This window comes from Oncorhynchus mykiss, chromosome 8, assembly GCF_057628025.1.
Source record: "Oncorhynchus mykiss isolate SJ-2025 chromosome 8, ASM5762802v1, whole genome shotgun sequence".
Taxonomy (NCBI): Eukaryota; Metazoa; Chordata; class Actinopteri; order Salmoniformes; family Salmonidae; genus Oncorhynchus; species Oncorhynchus mykiss.
The window spans coordinates 78433285-78460000 of NC_143029.1; the positions used below are offsets into that span (position 1 = coordinate 78433285).

At 46.1% G+C, this 26716-nt stretch overlaps 1 protein-coding gene across 5 annotated transcripts in view; it reads left to right on the forward strand.

Moving 5' to 3' along the window:
• The window catches only part of LOC110530656 (ephrin type-A receptor 3), a 200992-nt gene that overhangs the window by 55890 nt on the left and 118386 nt on the right, over positions 1 to 26716 (forward strand). For all 5 annotated transcript variants that reach the window (XM_036986284.2, XM_036986283.2, XM_036986291.2 and 2 more), the window contains exons 3-5: positions 1370 to 1570; positions 2325 to 2432; positions 3224 to 3575. In XM_036986284.2, coding sequence (XP_036842179.2) covers positions 1370 to 1570; positions 2325 to 2432; positions 3224 to 3575 — 661 coding nt within the window. The remainder of the gene's footprint in view (positions 1 to 1369; positions 1571 to 2324; positions 2433 to 3223; positions 3576 to 26716) is intronic.

Consider the following 26716-nt stretch of genomic DNA (forward strand, 5'->3'; position numbering starts at 1 on the left):
CTGTCTCTCTCTCTGTGTCTCTCTCTCTCTCTCTGTGTCTCTCTCTGTCTCTGTCTTTCTCTCTCTCTCGCTATGTCACTCTCTGTCAATCTCTGTCTCTCTCTGTGTCTCTCTCTCAAATCAAATCAAATTTTATTGGTCACATACACATGGTTAGCGGATGTTAATGCAAGTGTACCGAAATGCTTGTGCTTCTAGTTCTGCCCGTGCAGTCATACCTAACAAGTAATCTAACAATTTCACAACAACTACCTTACAAGTGTAAGGAATGAATAAGAATATGTACATATAAATATATGGATGAGCGATGGTTGTGCAGCATAGGCAAGATGCAGTAGATGGTATAGAGTACAGTATATACATATGAGATGAGTAATGTAGGGTATCTAGACATGATATCAAGTGGTATTGTTTAAAGTGGCTGGTGATACATTTATTACATCCAATTTTTTATTATTAAAGTGGCAAGAGATTTGAGTCAGTATGTTGGCAGCAGCCACTCAATGTTAGTGACGGCTGTTTAACAGTCTGATAGCCTTGAGATAGAAGCTGTTTTTCAGTCTCTCGGTTCCTGCTTTGATGCACCTGTACTGACCTCGCCTTCTGGATGATAGCGGGGTGAACAGGCAGTGGCTCGGGTGATTGTTGTCCTTGATTATCTTTTTGGCCTTCCTGTGACATTGGGTGGTGTAGGTGTCCTGGAGGGCAGGTAGTTTGCCCCCGGTGATGCGTTGTGCAGACATCTCTACCCTCTGGAGAGCCTTACGGTTGTGGGCGGAGCAGATGCCGTACCAGGCGGTGATACATCCCGACAAGATGCTCTCGATTGTGCATCTGTAAAAGTTTGTGAGTGTTTTCGGTGACAAGCCAAATTTCTTCAGCCTCCTAAGGTTGAAGAGGCGCTGTTGAGCCTTCTTCACCACGCTGTCTGTGTGGGTTGACCATTTCACTTTGTCCGTGATGTGTACGCTGAGGAACTTAAAACTTTCCACCTTCTCCACTACTGTCCTGTCGATGTGGATAGGGGGTGCTCCCTTTGCTGTTTCCTGAAGTCCACAATCATCTCCTTTTTTTTGTTGACTCTCTCTCTTTTTTTTGTTGACTCTCTCTCTCTCTCTCTCTCTCTCTCTCACTCTCTCTCTCTCTCTTGAACACACTGCACGTGGACATGCAAATACACATTTATGAAAACATACATACACATGCACGTACACACAATATTATGTGATTACTTAAGTTTACACAAATCTTTAGTCAATTAAACACACACATACAAGACACAAACACACACACACACACCCTGACACGACCACCCCCACCATCCCCTAAACCCCTCTCTCCCTTCCTCCCCCTCTCTCTATCTCTGCAGTGGGAAGAGATCAGTGTGATGGATGAGAGGAACACTCCCATGCGTACCTACCAAGTGTGTAACGTGATGGAGGCCAGTCAGAATAACTGGCTGAGGACGCGACACATCGCCCGCAACGGAGCCCAGCGTGTCTACATCGAGATCAAGTTCACCCTCCGAGACTGTAACAGCCTGCCTGGAGTACCTGGCACCTGCAAAGAGGTCCGTCTGCTCATTGTTTACATTACTCTGTCCTGCCATGTCGTCACTGTTCTGCTTATTGTTTACATTACTCTGTCCAGCCATGTTGTCAATGTTCTGCTTATTGTTTACATTACTCTGTCCTGCCATGTTGTCAATGTTCTGCTTATTGTTTACATTACTCTGTCCTGCCATGTTGGCATTGTTCTGCTTATTGTTTACATTACTCTGTCCTGCCATGTTGGCATTGTTCTGCTTATTGTTTACATTACTCTGTCCTGCCATGTTGTCAATGTTCTGCTTATTGTTTACATTACTCTGTCCTGCCATGTTGTCAATGTTCTGCTTATTGTTTACATTACTCTGTCCTGCCATGTCGTCAATGTTCTGCTTATTGTTTACATTACTCTGTCCTGCCATGTTGTCAATGTTCTGCTTATTGTTTACATTACTCTGTCCTGCCATGTTGGCAATGTTCTGCTTATTGTTTACATTACTCTGTCCTGCCATGTTGGCTAAGTTCTGCTTATTGTTTACATTACTCTGTCCTGCCATGTTGTCAATGTTCTTCTTGCTTTATGTTTGATGAAGGTCATGGTTGACCGAAACATCACGTTTTTAATCTTAGCCTAACCAAGGTGTGCTATTTTAAGAGAGTGTCACACGCAAAAGAGGTGATCTTTCTGTTTGTGTTTTTCCATAGAATACGCTAAGGCATAATAAAACGTAAATTATTCTTTAAATATAAATGTTGATTTTTGTGTTGTTCATTCAGACTTTCAACATGTTCTACTATGAGTCTAACAACGCCAACTTGTGGTTCATCAAGGAGAGTCAGTACATCAAGATAGACACCATCGCTGCTGATGAGAGCTTCACACAGGTAAGTGGAAACACTCTGAATGTAGAGGTTGCCTCTAACCACATATCTAGAATCAGCATACCCTACCCCCAATCCTAACAGGAACTATTAGGAGGATGCCAGAAGATCTGTCTCTTGACCTGTGATTACGGGCAATGTACATACAACTTACTACGCATGTGGCAAAAACAGAACTGTGAAATAAAGCCTGACTATATCTTGTTTCTAGGTTGATGAAATAAACAGTGATGGAAAAATGACCAATTGTCATATTTGAGTAAAGTAAAGATACCCTCATAGAAAATGACTCAAGTAAAAGTGAAAGTCACCCAGTACAATAATACTTGAGTAAATATACTTCAAAAGTAAATGTAATTGATAAAATGTACTTAAGTATCAAAGTAAAAGTATACATAATTTCAAATTCCTTATACCAGACAGCACAATTTTTGTATATTTTTTATTACAGATAGCCAGGGGCGCACTCCAACACTTAGACATAATTTACAAACAAAACATTTGTGTTTAGTGAATCTGCCAGATCAGATATTATGGATGACCAGGGATGTTCTCTTGATAAGTGCTTGAATTGGACCATTTTCTCTTGCTAAGCATTCAAAATGTAACTAAAAGTTGTCAAAGATAAAAAAAAAAAAAAATAGTAATGTACAGATACCAAACAAAACAACTTAATTAGTACTTCAAAGTATTTTTACTTAAGTACTTTACACCACTGGAAATAAATCCTGACTAAATCTTGTTTCTAGGTGGAGGAAATAATCCCTGACTATATCTTGTTACTCTCCCTCTAGGTGGATGTGGGAGATCGTGTGATGAAGCTCAACACAGAGGTCCGTGACATCAGTAACCTGAGTAAGAAGGGGTTCTACCTGGCCTTCCAGGACCTGGGGGCCTGCATCGCTCTGGTCTCTGTCAGGATCTTCTACAAGAAGTGTCCCTTCACCGTGCTCAACCTGGCCCAGTTCCCCGACACCGTCACCGGGGGCGACTCAGCCCTGGTGGAAGTGCGAGGGGTGTGTGTGAACGCCTCCCAGGAGTTTGAGACTCCCAGGATGTACTGTAGCGCGGACGGGAGCTGGCTGGTGCCCATCGGGAGGTGTGTGTGCGAGCCAGGGTACGAGGAGCATAAGGATGGCTGCCAACGTAAGTGGTTCCAATGTGTGTGTGTGTTTATGTGTTTGTGTGTGTGGTGGCTTGTGTTGATGGTGTAGGTCTGGATAAGAAGAACACAATGACCTACCTCAATGTGAATGGGTACGATGTATATAATGTGTGTTGGTTTGTGCATGTTCTAGGATTGACTTTACATACACAACCAACGAATAGTGCCACGGCAGTCATTTTGGCTCCAGAAAGCTCACCACACAACAGCCATGAGGTGGGCAGTGAATCTATTAGGAATCAGGTGATTACACTGTACTCTGCCTGGTGGTTGCTTATTGCAAGGGTTCCCAAACTTGATCCTGGGCCCCCTGCTTGCATGTTTTGGTTTTTGCCTTAGCACTACACAGCTGATTAACATAATATGATGATGATTAGTTCGTTATTTGAATCAGCTGTGTAGTGTTAGGGCAAAAATCCTATGGGTCCTGTTAGATGGGTCCTAGTGCCCTGTGGGTACTGTTAGATGGGTCCCAGTGCCCTGTGGGTCCTGTTAGATGGGTCCTAGTGCCCTGTGGGTCCTGTTAGATGGGTCCTAGTGCTCTGTGGGTCCTGTTACATGGGTCCTAGTGCCTTGAGGATCCTGTTAGATGGATCCTAGTGCCCTGTGGATCCTGTTAGATGGGTCCTAGTGCTCTGTGGGATCTAGATCTACTGCTGTGTCGTTGGAGGCTGCTCAGGGGAGGACGGCTCATAATAATGTCCTTGAACAGAGTAAATGGAAATGCATCAAACACCTAGAAACCATGTTTTTTATGTATTTGATACCAAATTTAGGTGCCACCAACCTCCTGCGGTGTGTGCAGTACTGAGAATCTGTGCCAGAGAGAATCTGAATACAGAGAGAGACGGCAGCTCTGTGGGAAACAATGTGGTTTACCAGGAAGTGTGTGTGCGTGTGTGTGTGTGTGTGTGTGTGTGTGTGTGTGTGTGTGTGTGTGTGTGTGTGTGTGTGTGTGTGTGTGTGTGTGTGTGTGTGTCAGAGTTTTAGGCAACCCCCTATGCAGCGAGGATAATGTTCATAGAGAAGGTTGGGAATTGCTGGGAGGCAGTTTGTGTTATGAGTGTGTGTGTATATGGACTTGTATCTGTGAGTGTGTGTGTGAGCAAAAGGAGAAGTATGAGTCAGAACTAAGTGACTGTTCCATTATTCCGTCTTGAGAGTGGGAGAGGGGATGCTTCAGGTTGCATAGTATTGAGTTGTAAAACTCCACGGATCTGTGTGTGTGTGTGTGTGTGTGTGTGTGTGTGTGTGTGTGTGTGTGTGTGTGTGTGTGTGTGTGTGTGTGTGTGTCCTTGCTAGTGGCTGTCTAAGGCTCAGCTGTGAAAACTAAACCCCATGATACTCTATGTAGGTATGCTGTTTGTTGCTCCAGTACAATGCAGCACAACATACACAGGTTTTCTCACCAGTTCTTTGGGAATATAGAGTATTGCAGTACTGGTTCTGGTGCCCAAATACCCTAGGAGGCTAATAGAATAACAACTATTGCTTGGTGCTTTTCATTGTGAGATTATTATTCTGTCAGATTGTGTCAGATTACTATAGTGGAATGACCACAGTTTTTCTGCTTCTTAACACTATTATACGAACCCACAGTTAGAACTTTATTGAAACTCCAGGTACATCTCTGACCTTTAGTGACCTCATCAGTCTGTTGTGTGACTCATTCCTGTCCAGAGAGAATAAATGAGTCAAGCAAAGAGCCTTTAAGAAGCTACCTTTAACTCAATAACTGTGTGTGTGTGTGTGTGTGTGTGTGTGTGTGTGTGTGTGTGTGTGTGTGTGTGTGTGTGTGTGTGTGTGTGTGTGTGTGTGTGTGTGTGTGTGTGTGTGTATGCGTGGTGTGTGTGTGTGTATGTGTGTGTGTGTGTGTGTGTGTGTGTGTATGCGTGGTGTGTGTGTGTGTGTGTGTGTGTGTGTGTGTGTGTGTGTGTGTGTGTGTGTGTGTGTGTGTGTGTGTTGAACAGCAGACATAATGATGTAGCCTTATTGACAGCCAGGTCAGGGGTCAGGAGATATGTGTCTGTGTCATCTAAAGCCATGAGTTAAAGCTTTGGTGCCGCTGTGTGTGCAGGGAATGGCTGTTCATAGAGACACACAGAGAGAGAGGAGGATATGCCATTCATGCTTCTGCTATTCTACCGAATAACAAGTCTCTTTTATTGTGTTTTGAAGTTGAGCTCTTACCTATGTGTTAGATTGACATACACTACATTACTAAACGTATGTGGACACCTGCTCGTCGAACATCTCATTCCAAAATCATGGGCATTAATATGGAGTTTTGTCCAATCTTTGCTGCTATAACAGCCTCCACTCTTCTGGGAAGACTTTCTCCTAGATGTTGGAACATTGCTGCGGGGACTTGCTTCCATTCAGCCACAAGAACATTAGTGAGGTCGGGCACTGATGTTGGGCGATTAGGCCTGGCTCGCAGTCCACGTTTCAGTTAATTCCAAAAGTGTTCGATGGGGTTCTGTGCAGGTTAGTCATCCACACTGATCACGAAAATATGGACCTCGCTTTTTTTTCTGTATGGACCTCGCTTTGTGCACGGGGGCATTGTCATTTTGAAACAGGAAAGGGCCTTCCCCAAGCTGTAGCCATAAAGTTGGAAGCACAGAATCGTCTAGAATGTCATTGTATGCTGTAGCATTAAGATTGTCCTTCACTGGAACTAAGGGGCCAGAACCATGACAAACAGCCCCAGACTATTACTCCTCCTCCTCCAAGCTTTACAGTTGGTACTGTGCATTGGGGCAGGTAGCGTTCTCCAGATTCCTCTGTTGCACTGCCCGATGGTGAAGCGTGATTCATCACTCAAGAGAATGCGTTTCCACTGCTCCAGAGTCCAATGGCGGCGAGATTTACACCACTCCAACCGGCTACACCACTCCAACCGGCTGCTTGGCCCATTTCCTGAAGCTCCCAACGAACAGTTATTGTGCTTACGTTGCTTCCAGAGGCAGTTTGGAAGTTGGCAGTGAGTGTTGCAACCGACGTTTCCACTTCACAATATGAAATTTGATGAACTGACTTATTGGAAAGCTGGCATCCTTTTACAGTGCCACGTTGAAAGTCACTGAGCTCTTCAGTAAGGCCATTCTACTGCCAGTGTTTGTCTATGGAGATTGCATGGCTGTGTGCTCGATTTTATACATCTGTCAGCAACGGGTGTGGCTGAAATAGCCGAATCCAATAACTTGAACGGGTGTCCACATACTTTTGTATTTATGGTGTACCAACAAAAACATGCTAGATCTTAGGCATCTATAGATCTTTACATTGAAACTACATTGGCTGTTGTCCAGTATTGTTCAATGTCATATCTCTTAAAAGAACATCTAAACATTAACTTAGTCAATAATCACACAGCTTTTAACAAAGAGGTTTGGAGGACACAAAGAGACGTGACACCCCTGCGTAACGTTCTAATGTGCCCCTAGGAGAACAGGCACCATGCTTTTAGTGCTAAAGCCCCGCTCCAAACAAAAAAAGGTGTCTGCCCTGCTTTCACACACAGAGCTTCTGAAAAGCTTCCACTGGGAAAACCAAGGTTACACTGACTCACTAATGCATTTGAATCAGCCTCTCTCTCTTCCTGTTTCTCTCTCCACCATACTCTCTCTCTCTCTGCTCATCTCCCTCTTACTGTCTCTCATTCTCCCTCTATGTCTCGCTCCAGCCCCATCCCTCACTCATCCCCCCCTTCCTCCCCTTCTCCCCCCTCTCTGTTGTACTGTGTGAAGTGTTCATGGAGTCATTACAGCTCTCATCCCTGTCAGACACCCAAACACCAGATTCTTCCAATTATATTTACTCTGTCAGAATGTATATTTACACTGAACAAAATATAAAAGCACCATGTAAAGTGTTGATCCTATGTTTCATGAGCTGAAATAAAAATCCCAGTTTTCCATATGCACATTTCTTTCAAATGTTGTGCACAAAGTTGTGTACATCCCTGTTAGTGAGCATTTCTCCTTTTGCCAAGATAATCCTGATTAAACAGCATTATCATTAAACAGGTGCATCTTATGCTATGGACAATAAAAGGCCACTCTAAAATTTGCAATACAATGCAACAGATGCCTCAAGTTTTGAGGGAGCATGCAATTGGCATGCTGACTGCAAGAATGTCCACCAGAGCTGTTGCCAGAAATGTAATGTTAATTTCTCTACCATAAGCTGCCTCCAACGTTGCTTTAGAGAATTTGGTAGTAGGTCCAACTGGCCTCACAACCGAAGACCACGTGTAACCACGCCAGCTCAGGACCTCCACATCCAGCTTCTTCACCTGTGGGATTGTCTGAGACCAGCCCCCCAGACAGCTGATGAAACAGTGGGTTTGCACAACCGAATAATTTCTGTACAAACTGTCAGAAACCGTCTAAGGGAAGCTCATCTGCATGCTTTTCATCCTTCTCAGAGTCTTGACCTGACTGCAGTTCATTCAGTGGCCAAATGCTCACTTTCGATGGTCACTGACACGCTGGAGAAGTACCGGGCAGACAGCAGACAACGTGTAGGGTGTCGGGAGGGCGAGCGGTTTGTTGATGTCAACCTTGTGAACAGAGTGCCCCATGGTGGCGGTGGGGTTATGGTATGGGTAGGCATAAGCTACGAACAACGAACACAATTGCATTTTATCGATGGAAACTTGAATGCACCAGACATGTCACCCATTGAGCATGTTTGGGATTCTCTGGATTGACGTGTACGACAGCGTGTTCCAGTTCCTGCCAATATCCAGCAACTTTGCACAGCCATTGAAGAGGAGTGGGACAACATTCCACAGGCCACAATTAACAGCCTGATCAACTCTATGCCAAGGAGATATGTCGTGATGCATGAGGAAAATGGTAGTCACACCAGATATTGACTGGTTTTCTGATCCACGCCCCTACCTTTTATTAAAGATATCTGTGACCAACAGATGCATCTGTATTCCCAGTCATGTGAAATCCATAGATTAGGGTCAGATTTTATTTATTTGAATTGACTGATTTCCTTATATGAACTGTAACACAGTAAAATCGTTGAAATTGTTTCATGTTTCGTTTATATTTTTGTTCATTGTAATATGTTACATTTTCCATGGGCTCAGTTTTGCTGTTTTTCCCTCGTTCTGTACTGGTAATACTGACCTCCCCCTCCTCTCCCTTCACTTCAACTAGCACCTTCTTCTCCCACACACAGCTGAGTGAGGGAAAGAGAGGGAGAAAGAGAGTGAGAGAGAAAGAGAGAGAGAGAGAGGGGGGAGCTCTCTCTCTTAAACGTACACTTACTCACCCTTCTCCCCTAGATTAGTGTCTGTTGTCATGTGCTTACCTGGAAGTCATGCACCAGTGGAGAGAATGTTCTTCCAAATGAATGATATATGGACAGCAGCAAGAAATAGGTTCACTGTTCCTACCATCAAGGCCATGCTTATTGTGAAGACAAACTTCAACATCCCCTGCCAGGAGTTCATGAAGAAACTGGCCAAAGACAGATCAAGAGAAATATACAGATTAGGTTGGTATAAGTATATTATGTAGTTACCAATCTCATCAGCATCTTATTTATTTATTATGTTAAGTATTTCACATGTACTATTGTCTATTTTTTCAGTTTGGCTCATGTTCTCTTCTGCTCTTAGTCTACCCAGACTACCAGGACCACTGAATGGCTGTTCAGATCAGTTCTACCCAGACTACCAGGACCACTGAATGGCTTTTCAGATCAGTGCTACCCAGACTACAGGACCACTGAATGGCTGTTCAGATCAGTTCTACCCAGACTACCAGGACCACTGAATGGCTGTTCAGATCAGTTCTACCCAGACTACCAGGACCACTGATTGGCTGTTCAGATCAGTTCTACCCAGACTACCAGGACCACTGAATGGCTGTTCAGATCAGTTTTACCCAGACTACAGGACCACTGAATGGCTGTTCAGATCAGTTCTACCCAGACTACCAGGACCACTGAATGGCTGTTCAGATCAGTTCTACCCAGACTACCAGGACCACTGAATGGCTGTTCAGATCAGTTCTACCCAGACTACCAGGACCACTGAATGGCTGTTCAGATCAGTTCTACCCAGACTACCAAGACCACTGAATGGCTGTTCAGATCAGTTCTACCCAGACTACCAAGACCACTGAATGGCTGTTCAGATCAGTTCTACCCAGACTACCAAGACCACTGAATGGCTGTTCAGATCAGTTCTACCCAGACTACCAAGACCACTGAATGGCTGTTCAGATCAGTTCTACCCAGACTACCAAGACCACTGAATGGCTGTTCAGATCAGTTCTACCCAGACTACCAGGACCACTGAATGGCTGTTCAGATCAGTTCTACCCAGACTATCAGGACCACTGAATGGCTGTTCAGATCAGTTCTACCCAGACTACCAGGACCACTGAATGGCTGTTCAGATCAGTTCTACCCAGACTATCAGGACCACTGAATGGCTGTTCAGATCAGTTCTACCCAGACTATCAGGACCACTGAATGGCTGTTCAGATCAGTTCTACCCAGACTACCAGGACCACTGAATGGCTGTTCAGATCAGTTCTACCCAGACTACCAGGACCACTGATTGGCTGTTCAGATCAGTTCTACCCAGACTACCAGGACCACTGAATGGCTGTTCAGATCAGTTCTACCCAGACTATCAGGACCACTGAATGGCTGTTCAGATCAGTTCTACCCAGACTACCAGGACCACTGAATGGCTGTTCAGATCAGTTCTACCCAGACTATCAGGACCACTGAATGGCTGTTCAGATCAGTTCTACCCAGACTATCAGGACCACTGAATGGCTGTTCAGATCAGTTCTACCCAGACTACCAGGACCACTGAATGGCTGTTCAGATCAGTTCTACCCAGACTATCAGGACCACTGAATGGCTGTTCAGATCAGTTCTACCCAGACTATCAGGACCACTGAATGGCTGTTCAGATCAGTTCTACCCAGACTACCAAGACCACTGAATGGCTGTTCAGATCAGTTCTACCCAGACTACCAAGACCACTGAATGGCTGTTCAGATCAGTTCTACCCAGACTACCAAGACCACTGAATGGCTGTTCAGATCAGTTCTACCCAGACTACCAAGACCACTGAATGGCTGTTCAGATCAGTTCTACCCAGACTACCAGGACCACTGATTGGCTGTTCAGATCAGTTCTACCCAGACTACCAGGACCACTGAATGGCTGTTCAGATCAGTTCTACCCAGACTATCAGGACCACTGAATGGCTGTTCAGATCAGTTCTACCCAGACTACCAGGACCACTGAATGGCTGTTCAGATCAGTTCTACCCAGACTATCAGGACCACTGAATGGCTGTTCAGATCAGTTCTACCCAGACTATCAGGACCACTGAATGGCTGTTCAGATCAGTTCTACCCAGACTACCAGGACCACTGAATGGCTGTTCAGATCAGTTCTACCCAGACTACCAGGACCACTGATTGGCTGTTCAGATCAGTTCTACCCAGACTACCAGGACCACTGAATGGCTGTTCAGATCAGTTCTACCCAGACTATCAGGACCACTGAATGGCTGTTCAGATCAGTTCTACCCAGACTACCAGGACCACTGAATGGCTGTTCAGATCAGTTCTACCCAGACTATCAGGACCACTGAATGGCTGTTCAGATCAGTTCTACCCAGACTATCAGGACCACTGAATGGCTGTTCAGATCAGTTCTACCCAGACTACCAGGACCACTGAATGGCTGTTCAGATCAGTTCTACCCAGACTACCAGAACCACTGATTGGCTGTTCAGATCAGTTCTACCCAGACTACCAGGACCACTGAATGGCTGTTCAGATCAGTTCTACCCAGACTACCAGGACCACTGAATGGCTGTTCAGATCAGACAGTTCTGTCTTGTCTGTAGTGTTTCTGTAGTATAGTTGTTTTCTCTATCACAGTGGGCCTGTTAGACTAAATACATGAAACCGGAATTGTCCGTTTTTTTAATTTCATAGATAATAACATTGGATATTTTAATGATATATTGACCGCCGAACTCGCCGTTTCAGAAATCTGGTCATCTTAGGGACGGATATTTTTAAGGTTAGGGTTAGTGCTAGCAAGGTTAGGGTTAGTGCTAGCAGTAATGGGATGGGTGTTTTTAAGGTTAGGGTTAGTGCTAGCAGTAATGGGACGGGTGTTTTTAAGGTTAGGGTTAGTGCTAGCAGTAATGGGATGGGTGTTTTTAAGGTTAGGGTTAGTGCTAGCAGTAAAGGGACGGGTGTTTTTAAGGTTAGGGTTACTGCTAGCAGTAAAGGGATGGGTGTTTTTAAGGTTAGGGTTAGTGCTAGCAGTAACTGGACAGGTGTTTTTAAGGTTAGGGTTAGTGCTAGCAGTAATGGGACGGGTGTTTTTAAGGTTAGGGTTAGTGCTAGCAGTAAAGGGACGGGTGTTTTTAAGGTTAGGGTTAGTGCTAGCAGTAAATGGACGGGTGTTTTTAAGGTTAGGGTTAGTGCTAGCAGTAAAGGGACGGGTGTTTTTAAGGTTAGGGTTAGTGCTAGCAGTAAAGGGACGGGTGTTTTTAAGGTTAGGGTTAGTGCTAGCAGTAATGGGATGGGTGTTTTTAGGGTTAGTGCTAGCAGTAACTGGACAGTTATGGTCAGAATTCCCAAAGGGCGAGGGAGAGCTTTGTATGTGTCTCTGTTTGTGGAATAAAGTTGGTCCAGAGTTTTTTACCCTCTTTTTGCACATTCATCATGCTGATAGAAATTTGGTAAGACGGATTTAAGTTTCACTGCATTAAAGGCCCCGGCTACTAGGAGCGCTGCCTTTGGTGGAGCGTTTTCCTGTTTGTTTATGGCGAAATACAGCTCATTCAGTGCGGTCTTAGTGCCAGCATCAATCTTTGGTGTTATGTACACAGCTACGAAAAATACAGATGAGAACTCTCCAGGTAGATTTTTTTATTTTTTTATTTTTTTTGTTTCACCTTTATTTAACCAGGTAGGCTAGTTGAGAACAAGTTCTCATTTGCAACTGCGACATGGCCAAGACAAAGCATAGTTTGGTCTACAGCTTATCATGAGATACTCTACTTCAGGCGAGCAAAACCTCAAGACTTCATTACATATCGTGCACCAGCTGTTACGGTTGAAGTCGGAAGATTACATACACCTTAGCCAAATACATTTCAAATCAGTTTTTCACAATTCCTGACATTTAATCCCAGTAAACATTCCCTGTCTTAGGTCAGTTAGGATCATAACTTTATTTTTAGAATGTGAAATGTCAGAATAATAGTAGAGAGAATGATTTATGTCAGCTTTTATTTCTTTCATCACATTCCCAGTGGGTCAGAAAGTTACATACACTCAGTTAGTATTTGGTAGCATTGCCTTTAAATTGTTTACTTGGGTCAAAAGTTTCAGGTAGCTTTCCACAAGCTTCCCACAATAAATTGGGTGTCTTACCAGACGCCGTTGTTATTTCCTGCTTATACAGTGTATAACCAACAGGCTGTATTTTGATAATGTCGTCGTTCAGCCACGACTCTGTGAAACATAAGATATTACAGTTTTGAATGTCCCGTTGGTAGTTTAATCTTCCGCGTAGGTCATCGATTTTAATTTCCAAAAATTACACATTTGCTAGCAGAATGGAAGGAAGTGGGGGTTTATTCGATAGACTACGAATTCTCCCCTTTTTCTCCGCTTTCTCTTCACGCAAATGACGGGGATCTGGGCCTGTTCCTGGGGAAGCAGTATATCATTCACGTCGGACTTGTCAGACTCATTAAAGGAAAAAAAGTATTCTGCCAGTCCGTGGTGAGTAATCGTAGTCCTGATGTTCAGAAGTTATTTTTGGTCATAAGAGACGGTAACAACAACGTTATGTACAAAATCAGTTAAACATTTTTTTTTTTTTACAAACAACACAAAAAAACACAATTGGTTAGGAATATGTAAAACGTCAGCCTTGTTCTATGCCACCATCTTGACTCATCTCATTGCCTCTTGAATCTGTCTGTCTGTCTGTCTGTCTGTCTGTCTGTCTGTCTGTCTGTCTGTCTGTCTGTCTGTCTGTCTGTCTGTCTGTCTGTCTGTCTGTAGAACTATGGATCAGGTATGTGAAAGTAATAAACCTACTTGTCTCAGATCCTCCAAGTGACGTGAACAAGGATAGTATGAAGGGGATTACATTTTGATTCAAACCCAGCCCTAATGTCAATACAGGCTGATTCTTCAATACCGTCCTTTAACAAAGGCAATGGGAATTTAATTAAATCTCTCCTTGTCAGATATTCATTCAATCAAACCTGGGCTGGATAACATAGCAACAGCTTCACATTATTCTCACTGTCAACTTTTTCTCCACCTTCACTTTTTATCACAAGCTACAAGACAAGCTACAAGATAATAAGTGCATTATTCTACCCAGAGAAACACATACAAGGTCCTCTCCGTCCTTACTTCGGCAAAATCTGGCCATGACTCAATTCTCCTGCTTCCTGAGTACAAGCAAAAGCTCAAACAGGAAGTTCCAGTGATGCGCTCAATACAGAAGTGGTCAGGCGAAGCAGACGCGAGGCTAAAAGGCTGTTTTGCATGCTGGGATATGTTCCGCGATTCATCCAATAACATTGAGGAGTTTACCACAGTCACGTGCTTCATCAATACGTGTATAGATGATGTCGTCCCCACAGTGACTATAAGAATGTATCCCAACCAAAAACCATGGATTACAGGCAACATTCACACAGCTAATGTTGCTAGCTAAAGGCTAGAGCTACCGCTTACAAGGACACGGACATAGACGTATAAAAGAAAGCCCACTACGACCTCCGACGAAACATCATACATAGAAAAGGACAATATAGGAGGATGGTGGAATTATATTACACCGGCGCTAATGCTCGTCTTATCTGGCAGGGCTTTCAGACGATAACGGATTACAAAGGGAAACCCAGCCATGAGTTGCCCAGCGATGCAGAATTCCTAAATGAGCTAAGTGCCTTTTATGCTCGCTTCTCGGAATATAACACTGTGCCTTGCATGAAAGCCTCTGTTTTTCCAGATGACTGTGTGAGCAAAATGTTTAAACCAGTTGACAATCACAAGACGGAATACTTTGGCACGTTCTCAAAGCATCACCAGCTGACAAGTAACTACACAGACGTTTTCAATCTATCCTTGTCCCAGTCTGTAATCTCAATTTGTTTCAAGTTTACCACCATTGCCCCTGTTCCCAAGAGCTGCAAGGTAACCTGCCTAAATGACTATCGCCCTGTAGCACTCACATGTTTTTTTGAAATGTTTGACACACATACAACCATCAATCCAGACATCCTGGACCCACTAGAATTTGCATGCTGCCCTAACAGATCCACAGATGATGCAATCTCAATTGCACTTCACGCTGCTCTCTCCCACCTGGACAAGAGGGGAAATAACTATGTGAGAATTCTGTTCATAGACTACAGCTCAGCGTTCAGCACCATAGTCCCCTCCAAGCTCATCACCAAGCTAGGGACCCTGAAACTGAACCTCTCCCACTGCATCTGGATCTTGGACTTCCTGATTGGCCGGCCTCAGGTGGTGAGGGTAGGCAACAATCCCTCTGCCACGCTGACCCTCAACATGGGGGACCCTCAATACGGGGGACCCTCAGGGGTGTGTGCTTAGTCCCCTCCTGTACTCCCTGTTCACCCACAACTGCGTGGCCATGCACGACTCCAACACCATCATCAAGTTTGAAGACAGTGTTTGAATACGGTGTTAGGCCTAATCACCGACGGTGATCAGTCAACCTACAGGGGGAGGTCAGAGACTTAGCAGAGTGGTGCAAGAACAAAAACCTCTTCCTCAACGTCAGTAAGACCAAGGAGCTGATTGTGGACTATAGGAGAAATAGGGGAGAACACACCCCATCCACATCGACAGGGCTGTTGTGGAGCAGGTTGAGAGCTTCAAGTTCCTTGGCATCCACATTACTAAGGACCTAACATGGTCAACACCCACACAGTCGTGAAGAGTGCATGGCAGCGACTCTTCCTCCTCAGGAGGCTGAAAAACTTTGACATGGGCCCTCGAATCCTCAAAAAGTTATACAGCTGCACCATCGAGAGCATCTTGACTGGCTGCATCAACAATTGGTATTGCAAATGCACCGCCTTTGATCGCAAAGCTCTACAGAGGGTGGTGCCGACAGCCCAGTACATCATTGGGGCCGAGCTCCCTGACATCGAGGACCTCTATCAGACTTTACAGGAGGAAAAGACTCCAAAGACTCCAGACATCCAAGCCATAGACTGTTCACTCTGCAGGCTCCGAGACAACTTCTACCCCAAAGCCATAAGACTGCTAAATAGACATACTGCTAAATAGTCAATTCAGGGTAACCAAACGATCTGCACTGACCCTATGCACACTCTATAGACTTTATATACACACCATATACACACTTACTCACATACACATAACACACAGGAAGACCGACACGACACAAACAGACTTACATTCACACACACACATGCACACTCACATATACTTTTACACTCATAATTTTCTGCAGCTACTATTTCTGTCATATTATTACCTATCCGGAAGCCTAGTCACTTTACCCTGCCTTCATGTACACTACCATTCAAAAGTTTGGGGTCACTTAGAAATGTCCTTGTTTTTGAAAGAAAAGCTAATGTTTTGTCCATTAAAATAACATTAAATTGATCAGAAATACAGTGTAGACATTGTTAATGTTGTAAATTACTATTGTAGCTGGAAACGGCTGTTTTTTAATGGAATATCTACATAGGTCTACAGAGGCCCATTATCAGCAACCATCACTCCTGTGTTCCAATGGCACATTTTTTTAGCTAATCCAAGTTTATAATTTTAAATTGCTAATTGATTATTAGAAAACCCTTTTTCTAATGAGGCTCAAAATGGGCAGAAACAAAGCAATTTCTTCTGAAACTCGTCAGTCTATTCTTGTTTTGAGAAATGAAGGCCATTCCATGTGAGAAATTGCCAAGAAACTGAAGATCTCATACAACACTGGCTACTACTCCCTTCACAGAACAGAGCAAACTGGCGCTAACCAGAATAGAAAGAGGAGTGGGAGGCCCCGGTGCACAACTGAGCAAGAGGAGAAGTACATTAGAGTGTCTAGTTTGAGAAACAGACGCCTCACAAATCCTCAACTGGGAGCTTCATTAAATAGTACCCGCAAACACCAGTCTCAACGTCAACAGTGAAGAGGCGACTCCGGGATGCTGGCCTTCTAGGCAGAGTTGCAAAGAAAAAAATATATCTCAGACTGGCCAATAAAAATAAAATATTAAAATGGGCAAAAGAACACAGACACTGGAAAGAGGAACTCTGCCTAGAAGGCCAGCATCCCGGTGTCGCCTCTTCACTGTTGACGTTGAGACTGGGGTTTTGCGGATACTATTTAATGAAGCTGCCAGTTGAGGACTTGTAAGGCTTCTCGCATGGAGTAGCCTTCATTTCTCAGACCATTTTGAGCCTGTAATTGAACCCAGAAATGCTGATGCTCCAGACACTCAAGTAGTCTAAAGAAGGCCAGTTTTATTGCTTCTTTAATCAGGACAACAGTTTTCAACTATGCTAACATATAGCTTCAAAATGATCTGGTACTGGTACTCCCTATTTATAGCTGCGCATTGATCTGGTACTGATACTTCCTGTATATAGCTCCACATTGATCTGGTGCTGGTACTCCCTGTATATAACTCCACAGTGATCTGGTATTGATACTTCCTGTATATAGCTCCACATTGATCTGGTACTGGTACTCCCTGTATACCCAAAGTAAAATCTAGAATTGGCTCCCTGTATCGCAACAAAGCATCCTTCACTCATGCTGCCAAACATACCCTTGTAAAACTGACCATCCTACCAATCCTCAACTTCGGCGATGTCATTTACAAAATAGCCTCCAATACCCTACTCAACAAATTGGATGCAGTCTATCACAGTGCCATCCGTTTTGTCACCAAAGCCCCATATACTATCCACCATTGCGACCTGTATGCTCTCGTTGGTTGGCCCTCGCTTCATACTCGTCGCCAAACCCACTGGCTCCATGTCATCTACAAGACCCTGCTAGGTAAAGTCCCCCCTTATCTCAGCTCGCTGGTCACCATAGCATCACCCACCTGTAGCACGCGCTCCAGCAGGTATATCTCTCTGGTCACCCCCAAAACCAATTCTTTCTTTGGCCGCCTCTCCTTCCAGTTCTCTGCTGCCAATGACTGGAACGAACTACAAACATCTATGAAACTGGAAACACTTATCTCCCTCACTAGCTTTAAGCACCAGCTGTCAGAGAAGCTCACAGATTACTGCACCTGTACATAGCCCACCTATAATTTAGTCCAAACAACTACCTCTTTCCCTACTGTATTTATTTTATTTTATTTATTTATTTTTCTCCTTTGCACCCCATTATTTTTATTTCTACTTTTCACATTCTTCCACTGCAAATCTACCATTCCAGTGTTTTACTTGCTATATTGTATCTACTTTGCCACCATGGACTTTTTTTGCCTTTACCTCCCTTATCTCACCTCATTTGCTCACATCGTATATAGACTTGTTTATACTATATTATTGACTGTATGTTTGTTTTACTCCATGTGTAACTCTGTGTCATTGTATGTTTCGAACTGCTTTGCTTTATCTTGGCCAGGTCGCAATTGTAAATGAGAACTTGTTCTCAACTTGCCTACCTGGTTAAATAAAGGTGAAATAAAAAAATATATAAAAACATAGCTCCATAGTGATCTGGTACTGGTACTCCCTGTATATAGCTCCATAGTGATATGGTACTGGTACTCCCTGTATATAGTTCCATAGTGATCTGGTACTGGTACTCCCTGTATATAGCTCCATAGTGATATGGTACTGGTACTCCCTGTATATAGTTCCATAGTGATCTGGTACTGGTACTCCCTGTATATAGCTCCATAGTGATCTGGTACTGGTACTCCCTGTATATAGCTCCATAGTGATCTGGTACTGGTACTCCCTGTATATAGCTCCATAGTGATCTGGTACTGGTACTCCCTGTATATAGCTCCATAGTGATCTGGTACTGGTACTCCATGTATATAGCTGCACATTGATCTGGTACTGGTACTCCCTGTATATAGCTCCATAGTGATCTGGTACTGGTACTCCCTGTATATAGCTCCACATTGATCTGGTACTGGTACTCCCTGTATATAGCTGCACATTGATCTGGTACTGGTAGTACTTCCGGCGCCGACAGAGATGGCCGCCTCGCTTTGCGTTCCTAGGAAACTATGCAGTTTTTTGTTATTTCTTACATTGGTACCCCAGGTCATCTTAGGTTTCATTACATACAGTCGAGAAGAACTACTGAATATAAAAGCAGCGTCAACTCACCATCAGTACGACCAAGAATATGACTTTCCCGGAGCGGATCCTGTGTTCTGCCTTCCACCCAGGACAACGGAATGGATCCCAGCCTGCAACCCAAAACAACGACGTCGTAAAAGAGGCAAACGAAGCGGTCTTCCGGTCTGGCTCCGGAGACGGGCACATCGTGCGCCATTCCCTAGCATACTACTCGCCAATGTCCAGTCTCTTGACAACAAGGTTGATGAAATCCGAGCAAGGGTAGCATTCCAGAGGGACATCAGGGACTGTAACGTTCTTTGCTTCACGGAAACATAGCTCACTCGAGAGACGCTATCGGAGTCAGTGCAGCCAGCTGGTTTCTCCACGCATCGCGCCGACAGAAACAAACATCTTTCTGGTAAGAAGAGGGGCGGGGGCATATGCTTTATGGTTAACGAGACGTGGTGTGGTCACAACAACATACAGGAACTCAAGTCCTTCTGTTCACCTGATTTAGAATTCCTCACAATCAAATGTAGACCGCATTATCTGCCAAGGGAATTCTCTTCGATTATAATCACAGCCATATATATTCCCCCCCAAGCAGACACATCGATGGCTCTGAACTAACTTTATTTGACTCTTTGCAAACTGGAATCCACACATCCTGAGGCTGCATTCATTGTAGCTGGGGATTTTAACAAGGCTAATCTGAAAACAAGACTCCCTAAACTATATCAGCATATCGATTGCGCAACCAGGGCTGGTAAAACCTTGGATCATTGCTATTCTAACTTCCGCGATGCATATAAGGCCCTCCCACGCCCTCCTTTCGGAAAGCTGACCACGACTCCATTTTGTTGCTGCCTGCCTACAGACAGAAGCTAAAACAAGAAGCTCCCATGCTGAGGTCTGTTCAACGCTGGTACGACCAATCTGATTCCACGCTCCAAGACTGCTTCCATCACGTGGACTGGGATATGTTTCGTATTTCTTCAAACAACAACATTGACGAATACGCTGATTCAGTGAGCGAGTGTTACGGTGCGTGAATGAGGACCCAAAAGCGAATTAACTTAAACAGAGCTTCTTTAATTACCAAACATAGGTAGGCTCAGACGGACCGGCAGATTCCGACAGGACAAGACAAGGTTACAGCAAACATGACGACAGTCTGGTTCAGGCATGAAACACAACAAACAAGAATCCGACAAGGACAGGAACAAAAACAGAGAGAGATATAGGGGACTAATCAGAGGGAAAAAGGGAACAGGTGGGAAGAGGGGTGACGAGGTGGTTAGGAGGAGACAAGGCACAGCTGGGGGAAAGAGGGGGAGAAAAGGTAACCTAACAACGACCAGCAGAGGGAGACAGGGTGAAGGGAAAGGACAGAGACAAGACACAACATGACAGTACATGACAGTACCCCCCCACTCACCGAGCGCCTCCTGGCGCACTCGAGGAGGAAACCTGGCGGCAACGGAGGAAATCCTCGATCAGCGCACGGTCCAGCACGTCCCGAGAGGGAACCCAACTCCTCTCCTCAGGACCGTACCCCTCCCAATCTACGAGGTACTGGTGACCACAGCCCCGAGGACGCATGTCCAAAATTCTACGGACCCTGTAGATGGGTGCGCCCTCGACAAGGATGGGGGGGGGGGGGGGGAGACGAGCGGGGGCGCGAAGGACGGGCTTGATGCAGGAGACATGGAAGACCGGGTGGACGCGACGAAGGTATCGCGGAAGAAGAAGTCGAACTGCGACAGGATTAATGACCCGAGAAATACGGAACGGACCAATGAACCGCGGGGTCAACTTGCGAGAAGCCGTCTTAAGGGGAAGGTTCTGAGTGGAGAGCCAAACTCTCTGACCGCGACAATATCTAGGACTCTTAGTTCTACGCTTATTAGCAGCCCTCACAGTCTGCGTCCTATAACGGCAAAGTGCAGACCTGACCCTCTTCCAGGTGCGCTCGCAACGTTGGACAAAAGCCTGAGCGGAGGGGACGCTGGACTCGGCGAACTGAGATGAGAACAGCGGAGGCTGGTACCCGAGGCTACTCTGAAGAGGAGATAGCCCGGTCGCAGACGAAGGAAGCGAGTTGTGGGCGTATTCTGCCCAGGGGAGCTGTTCTGACCAAGACGCAGGGTTACGAAAAGAAAGACTGCGTAAGATGCGACCAATAGTCTGATTGGCCCGTTCTGCTTGACCGTTAGACTGGGGGTGAAAGCCGGAAGAGAGACTGACGGAAGCCCCAATCAAACGGCAAAACTCCCTCCAAAATTGAGACGTGAATTGCGGACCTCTGTCCGAAACGACGTCTGACGGAAGGCCATGAATTCTGAAAACATTCTCGATGATGATTTGTGCCGTCTCTTTAGCAGAAGGAAGCTTAGCAAGGGGAATGAAATGAGCCGCCTTAGAGAACCTATCGACAACCGTAAGAATAACAGTCTTCCCCGCTGACGAAGGCAGTCCGGTGACAAAATCTAAGGCGATGTGAGACCACGGTCGAGAGGGAATAGGAAGCGGCCTGAGACGGCCGGCAGGAGGAGAGTTACCGGACTTAGTCTGCGCGCAGACCGAACAAGCAGCCACGAAACGACGCGTGTCATGCTCCCGGGTGGGCCACCAAAAACGCTGGCGAATGGAAGCAAGCGTACCCCGAACGCCAGGGTGGCCGGCTAACTTGGCAGAGTGAGCCCACTGAAGAACGGCCAGACGAGTAGGAACGGGAACGAAAAGAAGGTTCCTAGGACAAGCGCGCGGCGACGGAGTGTGAGTGAGCGCTTGTTTTACCTGCCTCTCAATTCCCCAGACAGTCAACCCGACAACACGCCCCTCAGGGAGAATCCCCTCGGGGTCAGTGGAGGCTACTGAAGAACTGAAGAGACGAGACAAAGCATCAGGCTTGGTGTTCTTAGAGCCCGGACGATAAGAAATCACGAACTCGAAACGAGCGAAAAACAGCGCCCAACGCGCCTGACGCGCATTAAGTCGTTTGGCAGAACGGATGTACTCAAGGTTCCTATGGTCAGTCCAAACGACAAAAGGAACGGTCGCCCCCTCCAACCACTGTCGCCATTCGCCTAGGGCTAACCGGATGGCGAGCAGTTCGCGGTTACCCACATCATAGTTACGTTCCGACGGCGACAGGCGATGAGAAAAATACGCGCATGGGTGGACCTTGTCGTCAGAGAGGGAGCGCTGAGAAAGAATGGCTCCCACGCCCACCTCTGACGCGTCAACCTCGACAACGAACTGTCTAGAGACGTCAGGTGTAACAAGGATAGGAGCGGATGTAAAACGATTCTTGAGGAGATCAAAAGCTCCCTGGGCGGAAACGGACCACTTAAAGCACGTCTTGACAGAAGTAAGGGCTGTGAGAGGAGCTGCCACCTGACCGAAATTACGGATGAAACGACGATAGAAGTTCGCGAAGCCGAGAAAGCGCTGCAGCTCGACGCGTGACTTAGGGACGGGCCAATCAATGACAGCTTGGACCTTAGCGGGATCCATCTTAATGCCTTCAGCGGAAATAACAGAACCGAGAAATGTGACGGAGGAGGCATGAAAAGTGCACTTCTCAGCCTTCACAAAAAGACAATTCTCTAAAAGGCGCTGGAGGACACGTCGAACGTGCTGAACATGAATCTGGAGTGACGGTGAAAAAATCAGGATATCGTCAAGGTAAACGAAAACAAAGATGTTCAGCATGTCTCTCAAGACATCATTGACTAATGCCTGAAAGACAGCTGGAGCGTTAGCGAGGCCGAAAGGAAGAACCCGGTATTCAAAGTGCCCTAACGGAGTGTTAAACGCCGTCTTCCACTCGTCCCCCTCCCTGATGCGCACGAGATGGTAAGCGTTACGAAGGTCCAACTTAGTGAAAAACCTGGCTCCCTGCAGGATCTCGAAGGCTGAAGACATAAGAGGAAGCGGATAACGATTCTTCACTGTTATGTCATTCAGCCCTCGATAATCTATGCAGGGGCGCAGAGACCCGTCCTTCTTCTTGACAAAAAAAAACCCCGCTCCGGCGGGAGAGGAGGAGGGGACTATGGTACCGGCGTCAAGAGCTACAGACAAATAATCTTCGAGAGCCTTACGTTCGGGAGCCGACAGAGAGTATAGTCTACCCCGGGGGGGGGGTGGTTCCCGGAAGGAGATCAATACTACAATCATACGACCGGTGTGGAGGAAGAGAGGTGGCCCTGGACCGACTGAACACCGTGCGCAGATCGTGATATTCCTCCGGCACCCCTGTCAAATCACCAGGCTCCTCCTGTGAAGAAGAGACAGAGGAAACAGGAGGGATAGCAGACATTAAACATTTCACATGACAAGAGACGTTCCAGGAGAGGATAGAATTACTAGACCAATTAATGGAAGGATTATGACAAACTAGCCAGGGATGGCCCAAAACAACAGGTGTAAAAGGTGAACGAAAAATTAAAAAAGAAATGGTTTCACTATGATTACCAGAAACAGTGAGGGTTAAAGGTAGCGTCTCACGCTGAATCCTGGGGAGAGGGCTACCATCCAGGGCGAACAAGGCCGTGGGCTCCTTTACCTGTCTGAGAGGAATGTCATGTTCCCGAGCCCAGGTCTCGTCCATAAAACAGCCCTCCGCCCCAGAGTCTATTAAGGCACTGCAGGAAGCTGACGAACCGGTCCAGCGTAGATGGACCGACAAGGTAGTGCAGGATCTTGAAGGAGAGACAGGAGTAGTAGCGCTCACCAGTAGCCCTCCGCTTACTGACGAGCTCTGGCCTTTTACTGGACATGAAGTGACAAAATGACCAGCGGAACCGCAATAGAGACAGAGGCGGTTGGTGATTCTCCGTTCCCTCTCCTTAGTCGAGATGCGGATACCTCCCAGCTGCATGGGCTCAGCACCCGAGCCGGCAGAGGAAGATGGTAGTGATGCGGAGAGGGGGGCGACGGAGAGCGCGAGCTCCTTTCCACGAGCTCGGTGACGAAGATCAACCCGTCGCTCAATGCGAATAGCGAGTTCAATCAAGGAATCCACGCTGGAAGGAACCTCCCGGGAGAGAATCTCATCCTTTACCTCTGCGCGGAGACCCTCCAGAAGACGAGCGAGCAAGGCCGGCTCGTTCCAGCCACTGGAGACAGCAAGAGTGCGAAACTCAATAGAGTAGTCTGTTATGGATCGATTGCCTTGACATAGGGAAGACAGGGCCCTGGAAGCCTCCTCCCCAAAAACAGATCGATCAAAAACCCATATCATCTCCTCCTTAAAGTCCTGATACTGGTTAGTACACTCAGCCCTTGCCTCCCAGATTGCCGTGCCCCACTCACGAGCCCGTCCAATAAGGAGAGATATGACGTAGGCGACACGAGCAGTGCTCCTGGAGTAAGTGTTGGGCTGGAGAGAAAACACAATATCACACTGGGTGAGGAACGAGCGGCATTCAGTGGGCTCCCCAGAGTAACACGGCGGGTTATTGATTCTGGGCTCCGGAGATTCGAAAGCCCTGGAAGTGGCCGGTGGATCGAGGCGGAGATGATGAACCTGTTCTGTGAGGTTGGAGACTTGGGTGGCCAGGGTCTCAACGGCATGTCGAGCAGCAGACACTTCCTGCTCGTGTCTGCCTAGCATCGCTCCCTGGATCCCGACGGCTGAGTGGAGAGGATCCGAAGTCGCTGGGTCCATTCTTGGTCGGATTCTTCTGTTACGGTGCGTGAATGAGGACCCAAAAGCGAATTAACTTAAACAGAGCTTCTTTAATTACCAAACATAGGTAGGCTCAGACGGACCGGCAGATTCCGACAGGACAAGACAAGGTTACAGCAAACATGACGACAGTCTGGTTCAGGCATGAAACACAACAAACAAGAATCCGATAAGGACAGGAACAAAAACAGAGAGAGATATAGGGGACTAATCAGAGGGAAAAAGGGAACAGGTGGGAAGAGGGGTGACGAGGTGGTTAGGAGGAGACAAGGCACAGCTGGGGGAAAGAGGGGGAGAAAAGGTAACCTAACAACGACCAGCAGAGGGAGACAGGGTGAAGGGAAAGGACAGAGACAAGACACAACATGACAGTACATGACAGCGAGTTCATTAGAACGTGCGTTGAAGATGTCGTTCCCATAGCAACGATTAAAACATTCCCAAACCAGAAACCGTGGATTGATGGCAGCATTCGCGTGGAACTGAAAGCGCGAACCACTGCTTTTAATCAGGGCAAGATGACCGGAAACATGACCGAATACAAACAGTGTAACTATTCCCTCCGCAAGGCAATCAAACAAGCTAAGCATAAGTATAGAGACAAAGTAGAATCTCAATTCAACGGCTCAGACACAAGAGGTATGTGGCAGGGTCTACAGTCAATCACGGATTACAAAAAGAAAACCAGTCCTTATCCCAGTCTGCTGTTCCCACATGCTTCAAGAGGGCCACCATTGTTCCTGTTCCCAAGAAAGCTAAGGTAACTGAGCTAAACGGTACTCCCTGTATATAGCTGCACATTGATCTGGTACTGGTACTCCCTGTAAATAGCTCCACATTGATCTGGTACTTGTACTCCCTGTATATAGCTGCACATTGATCTGGTACTGGTACTCCCTGTTTATAGCTGCACATTTATCTGGTACTGGTACTCCCTGTATATAGCTCCAAATCAAAATCAAATCAAATTGATGTATATAGCCCTTCGTACATCAGCTGATATCTCAAAGTGCTGTACAGAAACCCAGCCTAAAACCCCAAACAGCAAGCAATGCAGGTGTAGAAGCACGGTGGCTAGGAAAAACTCCCTAGAAAGGCCAAAACCTAGGAAGAAACCTAGAGAGGAACCAGGCTATGTGGGGTGGCCAGTCCTCTTCTGGCTGTGCCGGGTGGAGATTATAACAGAACATGGCCAAGATGTTCAAATGTTCATAAATTACCAGCATGGTCCAATAATAATAAGGCAGAACAGTTGAAACTGGAGCAGCAGCACGGCCAGATGGACTGGGGACAGCAAGGAGTCATCATGTCAGGTAGTCCTGAGGCATGGTCCTAGGGCTTAGGTCCTCCGAGAGAGAGAAAGAAAAAGAGAAAGAGATAATTAGAGAGAGCACACTTAAATTCACACAGGACACCGAATAGAACAGGAGAAGTACTCCAGATATAACAAACTGACCCTAGCCCCCCGACACATAAACTACTGCAGCATAAATACTGGAGGCTGAGACACATTGATATGGTACTGGTACTCCCTGTATATAGCTCCACATTGATCTGGTACTGGTACTCCCTGTATATAGCTCCACATAGATCTGGTACTGATACTCCCTGTATATAGCTCCACATTGATCTGGTACTGGTGTAACAGTATAACTTTAGACCGTCCCCTCGCCGATACCCGGGTGCGAACCAGGGACCCTCTGCACACATCAACAACAGTCACCCACGAAGGGGAAACACTACTTCAAGGTCTCAGAGCAAGTGACGTCACCGATTGAAACACTATTTAGCGCCCACGACCGCTAACTAGCTAGCTATTTCACATTCGTTACACTCACCCCCCTTTTGACCTCCTCCTTTTCTACAGCAACCAGTGATCCGGGTCAAAAGCATCAATGTAACAGTATAACTTTAGACCGTCCCCTCGCCCATACCCGGGCGCGAACCAGGGACCCTCTGCACACATCAACAATAGTCACCCACAAAGCATCGTTACCCATCGCTCCACAAAAGCCGCGGCTTTTGATCTGGTACTGGGACTCCCTGTATATAGCTCCAC